General features: G+C 46.6%; 1 protein-coding gene across 1 annotated transcript; it reads left to right on the forward strand.

Annotated features, from left to right (window-relative positions):
- Positions 1-822: 822 nt before the first annotated feature.
- On the forward strand, positions 823-12,232 carry LOC141929504 (E3 ubiquitin/ISG15 ligase TRIM25-like). Its single transcript, XM_074839040.1, has 9 exons — positions 823-2,231; positions 5,131-5,226; positions 5,807-6,040; positions 6,156-6,178; positions 7,366-7,502; positions 7,969-7,999; positions 10,631-10,662; positions 11,415-11,486; positions 11,825-12,232. Exons 1-9 carry the CDS (start codon positions 1,425-1,427, stop codon positions 11,902-11,904), a joined length of 1,512 nt encoding a protein of 503 aa, XP_074695141.1. The 5' UTR covers positions 823-1,424; the 3' UTR covers positions 11,905-12,232.
- Positions 12,233-17,012: the final 4,780 nt, after the last annotated feature.

Here is a 17,012-nt window from a genome sequence, read left to right on the forward strand (position 1 = left end):
TGACAGCACCACATTAACTAAGCAGCTCTAATGCATCAGCTTTTACCCCAGCCCTCCTCCCTCTGCCCTGCACAACCTCAGCCATCCTTTGAGAAGCAAAGCTGGCCTGGGAGGCAAGTAGAGACTAGGCAGTAAGACACCTGGTTTCCCTTGCTGTCTGCTGCTGCTGTCCTCTGTGAGCTCTCTGATAGATCACTTACCTAGTTCTTGCCTCAGTTTTAATTTTCTCCTCACCTATGCAAATATCTCACAGCACAGGGAGTAATAAAGAGGAAAACTCCTGTGCCTTTAGTCTGTGCCATATGGGGCCTGGATGTTCTTATGACTGTTCCAGCATCTTGGGTGTGGGAGACATCGGCCTGTCAGCCCTGCACAGCCTCTGAATCAACAGCTAGGCTTTGATGAGAAACAGGCCTTGGGAGAAAGATAAGAAACTGCTGAGTTGTGCCAAGGTGGCAGAGGAAAACAACAGACAGCTGCAACACTAAACTGGAAAAGTACTGAACTGTGAGAAGTTACTGCTGCATGAACAAGAAGTTGATTGGTCTGCACAGCGCGTGTTAGAGTGGTCTTATGCTGATAGGAGAAAAGGTTGATAACTGTCTAATTGCTGATTTGCTAATTATGAAGTAAGAGCTTTGGCGAGAGCGTAAGTATGTACTATTGGAAAAATAAATGGCTTTGCTTGATAAAACTCTCATAGAGTTGTGCAAGTCCAATACCCTCCCGCAACACTTGGGAGAGGAAGAGATATTCCTGCCTGCTGCCTGTGGTTCTGCTGCCTTCAGACGGAGCCAGGGTATTCGCAGGAAGAGGTCCAGGCAGGAGCTCCCTCCCCCAGCAGGGACAGTGAAGGACCTTGAGGGACACTACAGTTTTGCATATGCTAAAAGTTCAGTCTTAGAAGAAAGTGGCTGTGGTTTGTCTTTTGCATTTAATACACCAAAATGACAAGGAAAACCATGTGGGTAGAGTTGGGTCTCCCAAATGCACCTGCAGTAGCTGATGCTCTGCCTGGTCTCAGGTGGTACAGGCAGAAAGTGAGGTAAGCAAGGCTGCTGACACGGTACAGGGATGTTCCTATCCTAGAGTGCCTTTCCAAGAGCCTTCACCAGCCCCCTTTCCCTGTCAGCTGGCTGCAGGTAGGAGAAACCAGCCTCAACAAGTCCCACTTGGACTTGCCCCTGGGTTCTCCCTATTTTACCTGTCTCTGTTGTTGAGAAGAACCAGACAAAGCAGAGGCAATTCCTGGCTTACCCCTGCCAGGCTCATACTCTTCTCATCCAGTGTTTACCTTTAGTTTGCTGCCCCTGGCGTGGGAGGATTTTTCCAGGAGGGCAGAGGGCTGTAGGAGAATGGTCCATCTCATGCCCTCCCCAGCATGCCCTGCTCCCACCAGCCTGCCGGGGTTACACTCAGAGTAGATGTCTAAAAGTAGCTGCCGCGGTTTACAAGAGCTGTTTGCGGGTGGAGCCTGCCTCTGCCGGTCCGTCACAGGGCAGAGAGGAAGGACTTGCAGCCTCTGGGCTGGGTCTCCAACCGGGGCACATCGCCAAAGATGTGTTTTTAGTTTCGTTTCTCACAGACTGACTAACGCCATTTCTGCAGCCATGGCAAAAGCTAGGGAGGAATTTGGAGGGGGTGCCAGCCTGGAGGACGAACTCAGCTGTCCCATCTGCCTGTGCCTGTACAGGAACCCGGTGTCGCTGAGCTGCGGTCACAGCTTCTGCAAGCAGTGTATCCAGAAGGCGCTCGGTGCCCAGCAGCAATCCAAGGCCCCTTACTCCTGCCCCATGTGCAAGCTCCAGCTGGGGCCCATCCTGGAGCTGCAGAAGAATTTCCAGCTGTGCAGCATCGTGGAGGCATTTCTGGCCACCACTTCCAAAGAAGAACGGAGTGAGGGCTCTGCAGAGAAGAAGAAGGAGGTGGTTCCCTGTGACTTCTGCCTGGAGCGGTCCCAGCCAGCAGTGAAAATATGCCTGATGTGTGATGCGTTTCTGTGCCAGGCCCATCTGGACAAACACAACGCCAAGGCTTCCCAGCAGGACCACGTCCTGGTGGAGGTGGGCGCAGGCGGTGGGGCGGTGGAGAGGAGGTGCCTGGAGCACGGCAGGCTGCTGGAGTGCTACTGCCAGGACGAGGGGCAGTACATCTGTGTGCTCTGCTCTATTGCGGGATCCCACAAGGGCCACAGCATTGTCACCCTGAAGGAGGCACATGACAAACAGCTGGTAAGGTGCTTTGTTTCCCCACCACCCCTGCAGTGTTTGCTCCAAACTCCTGACCCAGAGGAAGGGGGGAAGCTGCAGGAGGGGTGGTAAGACTTTCACTAGGGAATGGGGACAGAGGGGTGAGGGCAGACAGGCAGCAGCTCAGGCGATTTCATGTCTGCCCCAGCTGGGACTGGTACATTGTGCTGCTATTTGCTTTTCATTTCCTCCTTTGTGGTGCCAAACCAGCCTGGCAGGCTAAGCAGAGGGAGAAGGAAGAGCAGAGAAAGGTGTTTGGGGCTGACAGAGACAAGGGTGGGTGAACCCTGCAGTGTGTGTTGATGTGGACATGCATGCGGGAGGGCGAGCAAGAGGCAGGCACAGGGCTCTGCTGTCCCATGCCACGTCCTGTGCAGCCTCAGGCAACTGCAAACTGCCACTGACTGGTGTTTTCCTGGCTGGCATTAAGAAGTATTCCTGCAGGGATTAAGAAGCCTCTTCCTCCACAGAGCCCGGGGGACCCCACCACTGCTGAACTCTGTGTTGGGAAACAGGTTTTCCCACTCCAGGCCCTTCCCTCTGTCTCCCTCCTCCCCCTGCCCCCAGTTTTGCCGAGCCAGCGTCCCAGCGGGCACAGAGACGTAGGGCCTCGATGTCCCTGCCTTGGAGTCCAGCTGCTGTCCTTGAAATGCTCCAGAGTCAGCTGAGACTGAGGGCGGAAAATGCATTCGCTATGCTCACTCACTGCCTTGTATTTGAAATTTCTGGGCTCCTGCAGGAACCCAGTGCATGGGCAGGAAACACCTGGCTCACTGTGAACCTCTGGACAGGTCACAGCCTCCTCGGGAATTAGCAAGAAGCCTCCTTTGCAGCTACATGTATCTCAAACTAACTTTCTCCCCCGAGTTACATGTACAAAATTCAGAGCTGCCCAACAGAAGTGGGCTGTGTAGAATAGTAGCCATTTCCTTCATCCCCGGAGCTGGTAATGGAGCAACGCTGCCCGGCCTATGGGGCAGCCATCTCCATGGGTAAGCTGAGATCTCAGCTGTATATTCCTCTTGGTTTCTGTTTTGTTGGTTGTTTTTTTTTTTTTTTAAAACTCCCCAGGATAGCTAGGGAAATCAGGAATGCAGCTCTTCAGGACGAATTATAAAAGGTTTTTGGTGCAAGGAAGCTCAGTCAAATTTGATTATTTGTCTTTCAATTTTTCAAAAATTCCCAGCTGTGACAAATATCTCATGGAAAACCTAAGCTTTCTGGCGTGTTTTTTTTTAAATAAATGGGTCTCTCTGCCATGGACATTCATGGGTGCTCGAGGTGTGAAAACACTGCTGGAGGCAGCCAGGAGCAACCTGAACTATTCAGAGACTGTTTAATCCCCAAAGAGCGAGGTCTAATGTCCCCTCTGAAAGGTGTTACCGTGCAGTGTAACAGCACTCAATGATCATGGTATTTGTTAAAATAAACAGTTGGATAAGTAAGTACTGTTGTTTTGCTGATCTTCAGAAAAGACGGATGCTTATTACCTTATCCTCAGATCCCACAGCTGCTGACAGATGTGAAAACTAAGGATTTGAATCACATTAGGCACATGTGGAGATTCTGGCAGGAACAGAGCTTTATTGGATAAAGTGAGTGTGCAGGGTTTGTGTGGTGGGGTTTCTGGTAGCAGGGGAGAGGGCTACAGTGGTGGCCCCTGTGAGAAGCTTCTCGAAGCTTCCCCACCCCCCACCCCGGCTCCACGTCAGACCTGCCTCTGGCTAAGGCCGAGTCAAGCAGCAACGGTGGCCACGCCTCTGCGATAACGTATTTAAGAGGAGGAGTTGTGAGAAGGACACCTCTGTGAACATGGAGGTCAGTGGAAGGAAGGAGAAGGAAGTAGGGGAGGTGTGCCGCAGCACATCCCCTGTATCCCGTGGTGATACAGTCAGGGCTGCCCCCCTGCCACCATGGAGGTCACCAGAGAAGCAGGGATGTGCCTGCAGCCTGTGGAGGACCCCCCACCAGAGCAGGTAGCTGTGCCCGAAGGAGGCCAGGTCTCTATGGGAAGAAGAAGCCCCCGCTGTTGTAGTTCAGTGCTAGGAGGACTGCAGCACTTGGAGGTGACCCATGCTGGAGCAGCCCGGGGGTGGCTGTGGCCTGTGGGAAGAACTCATGCTGGAGAAAGTTCATGGAGGACTGTCTCCCATGAGAGGGGAGCCATGTGGAGCAGGGGGAAGAATGCAGAATGCTTCCCCCTCCTTGGAGGAAGAAGCACCAAACTGACTGCACCCCCCCATCCCCTCCCCCTGCACCGCTGGGAGAAGGAGGTAGAGATATCGGGAACAAAACTGAGCGGGGAAGATGAGAGGGGTGGGGGGTAACACTTCTCACTGTCCCATTTTGTCTGTTAAGTGTTGTTGTTCTTGTTAGTGTTTTGAATTAAAGTGATGTTCTTTTTCTTTCCCTAACGAGCCTTTTGCCCCTGACCTTAATGGGTGAGCCACCCCTCCCTATCCTTATGTCGATTCCTGAGCCTTTTGATTCATCTTCTCCTTCCCATAGCTGCAGGGGAAGGGGTGAGTGAACAGCTTTGTGGTGCTCAGTTGCCCCCTGGACTCAAACCACAACAGTGAGATTTATTCATTTAAAGTGAAATTTACTTATTCAAAGGGAAAGTTGTTTATTAACCTACCACATACAAAGTTACACATATATAAAGATTAAACAATGACTTAAACGATTTCAAGATCATATCATTTTTCTGGTATGCACTATCTTTATGAGGAGGCAAGTGAAGCAGTTTATTATAGGACTCACTGGTAAGAGTGGGCAGGTAGAAGGTGCCTGTGCCATTTCACTAGCTGCACAAACTGCCAGTCTAGTTCAAAGCTATCCGTGCTGCTATGAAATTCAATGCTGTCTTTCCTTCTGCTAGGGTAAACTCTCGGAAATCGTGACATGGCTGCAGCAACGTAAAAGCGCTCTAGCTGCTGCCCTAGAAGAGCTTCAGAAAAGTGAGGATCAGATCAAGGTTGGTACCCAGATCATCACTAAATCAGAGCATCTTTCCTCCACAATTTCCCAGAAATAAGTGGTGGCAACTATACTGTCAGAAGCAGATGAATAGAAAGAGATATAGCCCAAAGTAGGGAAAACACAGGTGTAAGAAACTGCCAGAAGCCAAGCTTTCTCACAGTCTCCTAGCATAGCTCCACAGGAGGAACTAGCTTGGAGACCCCACCATTTATCGTGTTTGCACAGAGCAGGTTGCGGAACTGGCAGACCACAGATTGTACATATCATTATGTATTTTTAAAGTTTTCTATCCATTAAATAAAGGAAACCCAAATTGAGTCTTCAAGTGGGATTTTCAGCGTCAGTTAATATAGTTCTCACATTGCTAGCTGCATTTTATCTGATTCTGTTACTGTATCAGGATTAATTTTCATAACCCTTTGTTTAATCAGATATTCTAAGCAAATGCTTATCATCCACTTCCTTCTAAAGCCAGTGCGAAGGATAGATACAATCCTAATTAATAAAGAGACACTAAGCTGAAGTGTTGAGTTCCTGAGCCAGTGCACCATGTTCTTATCTGTTTGTTCATTTAGACCAATACGAAAACAGTGACTTCTCAGCTGCAAAAGCTGTTTGAAGAGATGAAGACAGAGATGATTCAGAAAGAAAAGAAGATCCTGAGTGACATTCAATCCAATGAGAAAAAACAACTGGCAGACATTACCAAAGTGAAGAAGGAAATGGAACAGAGGAGAGATGAGTCTGTGCAGCATCTTCAGTCTTTGCAGAAGATGAGAGAACAACCAGATATTTTCCTCTTCTTCAAAGTAAGCAGTAGTATTCTGCTTTTCTTCATAAATATGCCTATTGCTCAGCCAGCTGCCCTTTCTGGAAATCACACTAACGGGTTTTTTTCCTTTTTTTTGGAAATCCTATTTGTAGGAATTTAAACTGGCCACGGACAGGTATGTTCCACCTGAAAACACTTGTTTTCTTCTTTGAAAAAATATAGTGTTGATAACTGGGATCAGGCCCCACTGCCTGTGCTCCTCTGTCCCAGCACCCTATGCTGCAAAGCTGCTCCCTATTCCAACCAAGCCAGAGGGCACCATGGTCCACACAATTAACAAGGATGGAGAGATATCTGCCTGCTGTTCCAGTGGTCCCTTTAAGTCTCAGTTTCCTTGGCAGCTACACAGTTGCTGGATTCTGATGAAAACCACTGGCTTTTACTAACAGAAAAATGTTTTTATCAGAGATGAAGCCCATAGGGTTCAGTTTACAGCAACATTCTCTTGGATGCATATTGGTGACACTCCTGCACATAAGTCCCAGTGAACATCCTTTGGCTACAGAGGTAACTGGCTCATTTCCCACAGATTTTTGCTTCTGCTTGTGGACAAGCTTAATAGCTAGACAGATTTATTATCCATTCTCTTGCAAGTGATACATTTAATTTATAACTTATCACTTCCTAATTGACACCTGGTGGCAGCTGTAATTCAATAGTGCAAAACCACACCAACAGTAAATTACAGATTTACAAAAGATTTTGCTGCACCACTAAACTCCCCAGCCACATGAAGGGATAGCTCAAACATCTAGCTGGATTTTAAGATGTCATCTCTGTAACTTGTACAAATTAAAGCTGAGTTTGAACTTGAATTGTAAGGATAACTTTGAATCACCATGTACCTAAGGGCTGTGCTGGCAGCAGCACAGTCCATTAGTCACAGCTGTGCCGCAAGTCAAAATCTAGCCTGTGGGATCAAAGTCATTTTCCAAAAGCCTGGAAACCATTTAGTATGTTTGGCATTTTCTTTCTATCATGACGGCGGCTGTGCTAGAACAGTAGGAGCCTGCCTGCAGCAGGTCAAAGCACTATTCGTACAAGGGTATTAGCAAAACGCCTCCCCGTTTCTCATTTTCATCATTTGAAAGTTCCCATCCAGGTTTGGTAAGCAAAAGTCATTGCCAAATAAATAACAATATATAACAATTGCAACTCACTTAACCTTATCAGAGAGCTGTTCACTTGATACTTCATGTTGCCAAAACACCCTCCTCTTTGTAGAGTCCTTCCTAATGAAGGAGTTTGTTAACTTTCTAATGCTAAATGGTTTTCCTTGGTGAAATAACTGCCTCGCCCTAGGATGGTGAGTCAGAATTTCAGTGTCAGCAGGATGGATGTGGAGGTAGTGCAGCTGAATCAGGCCAGGATCGACCACTGGCGACACCTGATGAGGGACTTCATGAGTGACCTGGACTCACTGCTCCAAAACGTCCACGGTGAGTGATCTGCCCCCACCTGCTGGCCATGCACCGCTGACCCCAAGGGAAAAACAGCAAGCCATGGGGTTCAGTGACCCGGGCTGATGGCCACCGAACACTGGCTCCTTTATACAGGGCGTGTGCATGGCCTTGAGGGGCTGATGAGGATTCAGATGGGAACTTCAGGGTGTTGGAGAGGGGAGGGCAAAGAGGGCAGAAAGGCAGTTTTTGGGGATAACAAGGAAGAGGTCTGCTCCTAACCAGCATAAGGCCAGCTTCTCCCCTGTCTGATGTGGTTTTCTGCTCCCCCCTACCTCCTGAGTCTTTGGGTGCCCAATCATACTTTTGAGAAACGTTTTCTTCATTTGCCCACCCCTATCCCCACCTAGTTTATCCCCAACCATGAGATCCAGGGGCACAGTACAAAATCCCAAACTTGAATGCATTGCCAGCTTTGTAAAACGTTCTTCTCCATCTTTCTTAGGTGAACTCACCAACCAAATTAAGAGGAACAGGTAAATACTTGTCTTTACTTATAAAATGTTCCCTGCAAATTTCATAGAATCATAGAATCATGGAGTGGTTTGGATTGGAAGGGACCCTGAAGACCATCTAGTTCCACCCCCCTGCCATGGGCAGGGACACCTTCCACTAGCCCAGGTTGCTCACAGCCCCGTCCAACCTGGCCTTGAACCCTTCCAGGGAGGGGGCAGCCACAGCTTCTCTGGGCAACTTGTGCCAGTGTCTCGCCACCTCACAGGGAAGAATTTCTTCCTTATATCTAATCTAAATCTGCCCTCTTTCAGTTTAAAACCGTTACCCCTCATCCTATCCCTACACTCCCTGATCAAGAGTCCCTCCCCAGCTTTCCTGTAGCCCCTTTAAGTACTGGAAGCTGTTATAAGGTCTCCCCGGAGCTTTCTCTTCTCCAGGCTGAACAACCCCAACTCTCTCAGCCTGTCCTCACAGGGGAGGTGCTCCAGTCCCTGATCATCCTTGTGGCCTCCTCTGGACCTGCTTGAGCAGGTCGGTATCCTTCTTGTGCTGGTGCCCCAGAGCTGGACACAGCACTGCAGGGGGGGTCTCATGAGAGCAGAGTAGAGGGGGAGAATCCCCTCCCTCGACCTGCTGGCCACACTGCTCTTGATGCAGCCCAGGACATGGTTGGCTTTCTGGGCTGTGAGTGCACATTGCTGGCTCATAGTCAGTTTTCCATCCCCTAATACCCTCAAGTCCTTCTCTGCAGGACTGCTCTCAATCCATTCATCGCCCAGCCTGGATTTGTGCTTGGGATTGCCCCGACCCATGTGCAGGACCTTGCACTTGGCCTTGTTGAACTTCATGAGATTTGCACAGGCCCACCTCTCCAGCCTGTCCAGGTCCCTCTGGATGGCACATCCCTTCCCTCCAGTGTGTCAACCGCACCACACAGCTTGGTGTTGTCAGCAAACTTGCTGAGGGTGCACTCAATCCCACTGTCCATGTCGCCAACAAAGATGTTAAACAGCGCTGGTCCCAACACTGACCCATGAGGACGTTACTTGTCACCCCCCTCCACTTGGACATTGAGCCGTTGACCGCAACTCTTTGAGTGAGACCATCCAGCCAATTCCTTATCCAGTGAGTGGTCCATCCATCAAACACATGTCTCATCAATTTAGAGACAAGGACGTCATGTGGAACAATGTCAAATGATTTGCACAAGTCCAGGTAGATGACTTCATCTGCTCTTCCTTTATCCACCAATTCTCCAACCCTGTTGTAGAAGGCCACCAAATTTGTCAGGCACGATTTGCCCTTAGTGAAGCCACATTGGCTGTCACCAATCACCTCCTTATTTTCCAGGTGCTCTAGCATACTTTCCAGAAGGATCCACTCCATGATCTTGCTGGTCACAGAGGTGAGACTGACTGGCCTGTAGATCCCTCAGTCTTCCTTTTTTTCCCTTTATAAAAATGGAGGTTATGTTTCTCCTTTTCCAGTCAGCAGGAACTTCACCAGACTGCCACAACTTCTCAAATATGATGGATAGTGGCTTAGCCACTTCATCCACCAGTTCCCTTGGGACCCACAGATGCATCTCATCAGGTCCCATAGACTGGTGCACCTTCAAGTTCCTTAGATGTTTTTGAACCTGACCTTCTCCTACAGTGGGCAGTTCTTCATCCTCCCAGACCCTGCCTTTGCCTTCTACATCTTGGGTGGTGTGGCTGGAGCTCTTGCTGGTGAAGACTGAGGCAAAAAAGTCATTGAGTACCTCAGCCTTCTCCATGTCCTGGGTAGCCAGGTCTCCCACTTCCTTCCAGAGAGGGCTCACATTTTCCCTAGTCTTTCTCTTGTCACTGACATGCCTATAGAAGCTTTTCTTGTTGCCCACTATGTCCCTGGCCAAATTTAATTCTACCAGGGCTTTTGCCATCCTAACCTGATCCCTGGTTGTTCGGACAGTTTCTCTGTATTCTTCTCAGGCTACCTGTCCTTGCTTCCACCTTCTGTAGGCTTCCTTTTTGTGTCTGAGCTTGTCCAGGAGCTCCTTGTTCATCCACGCAGGCCTCCTGCCTTTTTTACCTGAATTCCTCTTTGTCAGGATGCATCACTACTGAGCTTGGAGGAGGTGATCATTGACTATTAACCAGCTTTCTTAGGCCCCTCTTCCCTCCAGGACTTTATCTCATGCTTCCCTACCAAGCAGATCCCTGAAGAGGCTGAAGTCTGCTCTGCTGAAGTCCAGGGTAGTGAGCTTGATGTGCACCCTCTTTGCTGCCCTAAGGATCTTCAACTCCACCATTTCATGGTCACTGCAGCCAAGGCTGCCCTGGAGCTTCACATTCCTCACCAGCCCCTCCTTGTTGGTGAGAACAAGGTCCAGCATAGCACCTCTCCTCATTGGGTCCTCCATCACTTGGAGGAGGAAGTTATCATCAATGCATTCCAGGAACCGGCTGGATTCTCTCCAGCAGTTGTTCTTTTAAGGACCATGTGTCCTGTGCTCCTCTGCTTTGGTCTCAAGGAGAGCCAAGCAGAGTCTAGAAGGCTGTCCTTCATCTCAAAAGAGGGGGTCAGATCTATTCACGTCTCTTATTTTGTTATTAAAAAGATGTAGTTTATGTTTTATGAGACACTAACATTCAATACTTTCTTTACAGTGGGGCTTCCAATACTGGTACCGCTTCAAACTGTAAGTGTTTAGAAATACTAGCTATTCCTCAGGACTCTGGCCTGGGGCTGTGAATCTTGCAGAGAAAATCTGTCACCTAAAAATGTGAACAGCATTTTGTTACATGCATCTCCTCTCCTTGCCAGAGGTGAGACCAGCAGGACTGCAGCCTCAGGGTGCAGTTCTCAAGATCTGCAGTGAGCAGAAATCTCTGGGAACTCACCAGAGAAATCAATTATCTTCAGCCTGAGAGAGCGACTGGGTTTGCTTCAGTACTCAGTAAAAATCTGAGCCTGCTCTGAGGAAAGCCTGTGGAGGGCTTCCCACCAGCTGAACTGGAGCTGCCTGAAAGGATTCACAGACAAATCCAAATGCTACAGGAGATATTAAATCTGTAAACATTATTTCTCTTCAGATATCACCAGTCCAATGCTCAAATAGATTTCTGCTGGGTACAGAGGTGCATCTTTTCTACAGGCTTTTTTGAGGAAAACTTATACAGAAGTTATTTGAAAGATTTTTTTATGGTTTCTAATTGCTACAACTTAGTTTACAAACAAGTTTTTCTTAATTCATAAATTCAAAATAAAATCCTACTTTCTTCACCACTTTTTAATTTTTGGAGGGGACAAATTCTTCTGACAAGCATTTCTTAGGGACAGGTTAATGGTAAAATTTTGCTTTGGAAGGGATATGTTTGAGAACAGCTGTTCGGTGCGGGGATTGAGGATAATGTAGTCTTGCCCTAAATGCAAACATATTTGTTTTACCAGACACATTTGCAAAACCAGAAGAAATCTTCTCTTCTTATAATGTATGGAGACCACAAAAGGCATGGGGTGCAGGTAAGTGATTAAATGGAGTTTTAATTACACAACACAGCTTAATACAGTTGCTTTCATTTAACATAATGCCAGCCTCAAATCTAGAGGTCCATTTTTAAATCAGTGTACATGGCATTTATTTGTCTTGTGAGCTCAGACTTCTACAGACACATTAATGTCTGTGTTCCATACAGAACCAGACAGTTACTCAAAACAGGGGAGGGTGAAGAAATAATTTTTCTGAGGCAATGCAAAACTGTACTTGGAAGCAACTTGTCAAATATGTTAATAGCATAGCAATAAAATATTACTTTATTATTACAGTAAGCAAAGCTTTTCCATCTTGTGTATTCCTACAGCACAAAACCAACCGAAAGGATCACGCCCTTCAAGTGGCAGATGTGAACAAAATCTATGGTCCTCATTTGCCCAGAACTAAGGGAGAGATGAAAAAACAGAAGTCAGAACTGAGATGGAAAGAAAAAATTAAATATTGTCAAAAATGTCCTCTAATAATGGGGACTTGCCAAGTGTCTTGAGCTCCCCTGTGTACCTGCTATTAAAAGCAATTCTGTAACATATGCAAATTTAGAAAAGAAGTGCTAAGAATTAACATGAACATAAGAAAATCTCCAACTGCTGCTGGCTTCCAAACTGCGGACTATATCATCTCATGGTACTAATGATACTTGTGTACTATTAATTGTGGTGACTGTGTTGTTATTATGTGGTTAGATAACCAAATAAATGGCTATAGATACAGATAAGCAAGGCTATCTGATTTCATACCATCACCAGGAATCAATTGTGGAGAGCATTGTGGATGGCTGCAGTAGAAAGCTGTTCAGGACCATGCCACAGATTTGTATTATCACATTAAACACAAGTCATCTTTGTAGCAAAGAATTAATTATCTTTGTATGAAACCATCTTAGTCAGCCTCTAAGGCACTTTTTAACACTTCTCCTACGGAGCACTCAGACCCATGCAAAATACCACAGTCAGCAGTGTACGAAGCTGTTTTACCAGCCACATCTCCATGTGTACAGATGTTCTTTCCTGATCAAGCACATGCTGTGCTTTCCAGATGTAGCCCTTATTGCACATGTCAACCCCACAAAGGGATTTCATGGGCACTGCCAGGCAGATAGGCTCACTCTTTGTTGCTCTAGGCTGCTCTGTGCCTAGCTGTGGTTCAGATCCAACACGGAGGTTCACAACCTGGGTGTTTCTTCTCAAAATGATAAAAATATTCTATTGCAAACCAGGATTGCCAATGGAACATTTTTAAAAAATAAAGGCTAAAGTTCTGAATGCTTAGATATAAATTAGGATTCATGGCTACAACTCTATGTCACTTGTGATAATCGACATATACCTAATTGCAGGGATTAAAAATAAACTCAGCAAAATTTATCTCAGACTTAGAGTAAAGTCTCCCTTCATGGTTTAAACGGACTCACCAAGCTGTAACGGATCCTCAGTCCTTGCACTGCTGCACACATCAATTGTCAGCATAACGTGGCCAAATTTTGGGAGCTCAGCAGTAGCTCAAGGTGACTTTACAAATATTCCGACTGCTCGAAGCCAGCGAGACATAAAGGACAGCTGCTCTTAACCACTCAGATGAGGCAAAAGAAATGAGCCTGTCCTTCGGCACTTCTATTACCTGGACTTCTCTGGCTGTGAGGTGGTTATTGCTTTCACCCCAGGTGAGGGAGCCATGACCAGCCAATGCAGTTCAGTGCTGCTGCTGCAGACAGCGAGTTACTGCACTGCTGCAAATCACTACAGAGAGTGAGAGATTTACCCAAGCATGGTATTTTAAGTCACTCCCTCATCCCATCTCACAGCGCATCCTATGTTGACTATGCTTAGGAGATGTCAGCACCTCTATAGCCCCTTCTGAAATACCAGTTTATCATTTTCTCAGTGAAAGCTGCATCATGAATGTACTCCCGTGCCTCCAGCCACAGGCTGCTGTGGGAGAACCAGAGGATGGCTCTACCCCTTGCTAGCAGAGGGAAAGGGCAACTGGCAGCAGGGTGCTGAGCAATTCCAGTACTCCCAGGCAGCTGCCCTCACCAGCATGTTTCTGGATATATGGCTACCCCCTTTTCTGCAATCACTTCTCATTTTTTAACACCATTTCTGACAGTCTGGGAGAAGCCGTGATGACATTTTCTTTCCCCAGCGAGGACAAGGTACTGACTTTACCTTTCCTCCAATGCCAGCCATCAGCTCCCTGAATCTCCGAGCCCTGGGCAGAAATGTCTGTGACCTGTTTAGAAAAGGGTCCTCCCAGAAACCTTCACTGCAGATGACCATCCAGTTCTCACGAACAGAGTCACATTCACAGGAGGCTTTCAGAAGGACTGGGAGCAGTCAGGAAGGGAGTGTCTGCAGGCTGTTCGTGCTTTAAGGAAGAGCTTGTGCAGCCCTCACTAGGCAGGTGCAACGCTGCCTTTGAAGCATCAATCACAGATTATACAGTATTGGACTAAGATTGAAGTACTTAGCATAACTAAAACCCAGGACCAGTGGGACTTACTGACCAAAACTAAGACAATAATTGCCTGAATGGAACTTGCCTAACATCTAATTCAGAGGGAAAAGTGCACGTAGCTCTTCACTACTAGGCTTATCAGACTCAGATCTGGGGCTGATATAAACACTTGCCAAAGTGGAGCAAAAGAAGGTGACTCTATTGTAGGCAAAATTAATGTGATTCAGGAGATAAGGAGATAAGTGCTGCTATATGGCAAAAGCAAAGGTTTTCATTTCAAGTAGACTGGAAAAAATATATTTTTTAATACTGCTGCATATTCACAAAGCTTTTGGATGAAAATTAATATCTAGGAAGGTAGATGTTCTAAGATACTAAGCTGATGGTGCAGTTTATTGCCCCCCATACATTTGCCTGCTGTAGTATTAGTGAAGATAGACTCCTCTGAATTTGAGACTTGTCATATTTTTAATATTCCATGCATTAGCCTTGAGGAAGCAAAGAGAGGTGAAAGACTAGATGAAAGCAATGTAAGAAAATACACTGGAGTCCAGCAATTATTTAACTAAGCCTTCTAACCCACAACACTGAAAATTCTAACATGTAATTAGCGTTTGACTCTAGGAGACAACAGTGGACCATGGCATATGGCGTAGCAATTCTGCACAGGTATTTGTGCAGAACACCCATTCTTGATAGCAGTATAATTGTGAGATACATAGTCCTGAGATATGGACAGAGCTTATTTCTTTTTGATATCTTCATGGTTTAAGTATTTTGATTACCTAAGGACTGTGATTCATTGCATCTTTCATTATTTATTATGATCTTTTCCCTCCACCCACTTCATTTTTACTTGGCATTTATCTCATCTTTGATGGAAACCTTTAGAGGGGAGGAGAGTGGATTTTATGGCTCTTTTTTAGCTTTTGCCAAACATTGCGTGATGTGGCTGAATTTATAATGAAATGCATAAATAAAATGCATTTCAAACGCTAGGACAGGCCTCTTTCTGTTACTTACTCTGATAGGTTTTCTAAGTAAGCCAGACACGCCACATCTAAGCCTTTATGTGTCTGACACTAGAGCCTTCTAAGACCAGCAGGTTAGACACCAAACCCCAGGGGTACTGCTTTGATTTTGAAACACTGGACACTGCAGGAAGTCTTGAGGAAGCTTATCCTAAGGCTCCTGATTGCTCCCCCCAAAGGCTCAAGTTTAAGAAGCTCAGCGTAGCTTAATGTTACTTCTGTTTTGTCCCTATTTCCTGACTATTAACATTTGCCTGGCTGACCAGACAAACTGCCCGCATGGGGAGGCAGGTTTGCATGAGCTCTGATATACAGATAGAGCTCACTTTCTGGGCAGCAAGCTAGGCAGTTCCCACCTTCTCCATCTCCAAACTTCATGCAACTTTTTGAAAATGCAGGCCCAGATCTCAGTGAATGGCAAGTTGTACATGGAAGGAAGGACAAGGAGATAAAATAACACATTTTTAGCTGCTTTCACTATAGCTCACCTGTCCTACCAGGGGGCTGTAGAGCCGGTGAGACCAAGGCAGTGGGCAGGGAGGTAGTAGGAGAACACTACCAGAAGCAGGAGGCTCCTTACACAAGGCTGGGGTCCAGGCAGCATAAACCAGCCAAGAGCTGGGGGAAATCAGAGCTGGAAGCTTGGAGAGGACTGAGAACCTGGGACTCACAGGGTTTTTATTGAAGGGCAGAGAGGGGCAATAAGGCTGTCCTGTGCAGCCCGTAGAGCTCTTTGCCAGGGGGACCAGAGCACAGCGGGGCTGTATGAGAGTTGCTGGGCAAGAGGCAAGGCAGGAGGCCTTCCTCTGCTGCGGTGTGCAGGGCTGCCCAGGAGTATGTGCCTGGTGGAACAAAATGGGGCATTTTTCAAGATTATTTTGTAGTCTGAGAAACTGGTCTCTGGAGATTTGATATTATAAAGATGATGGGGCAATCTGGAGAACCAGAGGCAGCGGGTTTGACAGGCAGACTGAGTGGGATGGGCAGATGGCACATGCTACTGTTTGTGTGTTAGCAAACCCCAGCTCATCATTCCTTGGCAGGAGATTCTGGAGCGTGAGGAGCCCAGAGGCACATTTCTCCAAGGCCAAAGGTTCCCTTAGCACAGAAATACATTAATCATAAAACTTAATATACCTTGAAAAGCAGAAAGCAGTTGGAAGTGAAATGATTTACTTATCTTAAATATTTACTTGCATTTTTTCCCCCACTTTTTAGAAAATCAGTGTACCGTAAAAAGATAATAATAGTAGTGATTCAGAAAAAAATTAATGCTTGGGAATTTTTTTAATATCATGTTCTTTATATGTGCTCCAAGAAGATATAATCTCCCTGTTTCTTCCATGAAGACATGATGTATTTGATGATCCAAGTTATTCCACAGACAACTTGGATCAAGACTTCCTTAAGATCAAGATCAAGACAACTTCCTCAAGAACAATGAAAATGCTATAAAATGCCTGTTGCTTGGTTTTGTGGTTTCTGATTAGGTTTCTGCAGAGTCCCTACACAAAGGGCTCCTCTTAAATGCCTTTGTCATGGATCTCACTCCTCACAAGGATTGGCTCTGATAGTCTTGGAGTTACCATGAACAAACTCCTGTGGAAGTCCCTAAGAGGATTGGGAACTCAGAGCCACTGATGCTTTTGATGGTGGGTAGCCAGAGGAAAGGGAGGGAGCTCCTTTATTTCCTTTGCAACTTGCCTGTTCTAGTTACCATGACATCTAGTTAAACCCTGGTGGAGAGGGTAAATGTTTAGTATTGGAAATATTCTGTATTTCTAGAGCAAGATTTATAGCATTTGCCTAACACCAAAAGACATGAGCATGGATTCTGCAGGCTTGAAGTTGATCCCACTTTCTCTGTCCGTGTATTGATGGGCTTTTGGGTGGCTCGAGGTTCCACCTGAACTGCAGGTATTAGGCAATGTTCGATTTCAGACAATGTCTGCTTTTCTGTGCAAATGGCGAAGAAAAGGCTGGGTATGGCCCCTCTGACCTTGAACCTCC

The sequence above is a fragment of the Strix aluco genome, chromosome 13, assembly GCF_031877795.1.
Source record: "Strix aluco isolate bStrAlu1 chromosome 13, bStrAlu1.hap1, whole genome shotgun sequence".
NCBI lineage: Eukaryota > Metazoa > Chordata > Aves > Strigiformes > Strigidae > Strix > Strix aluco.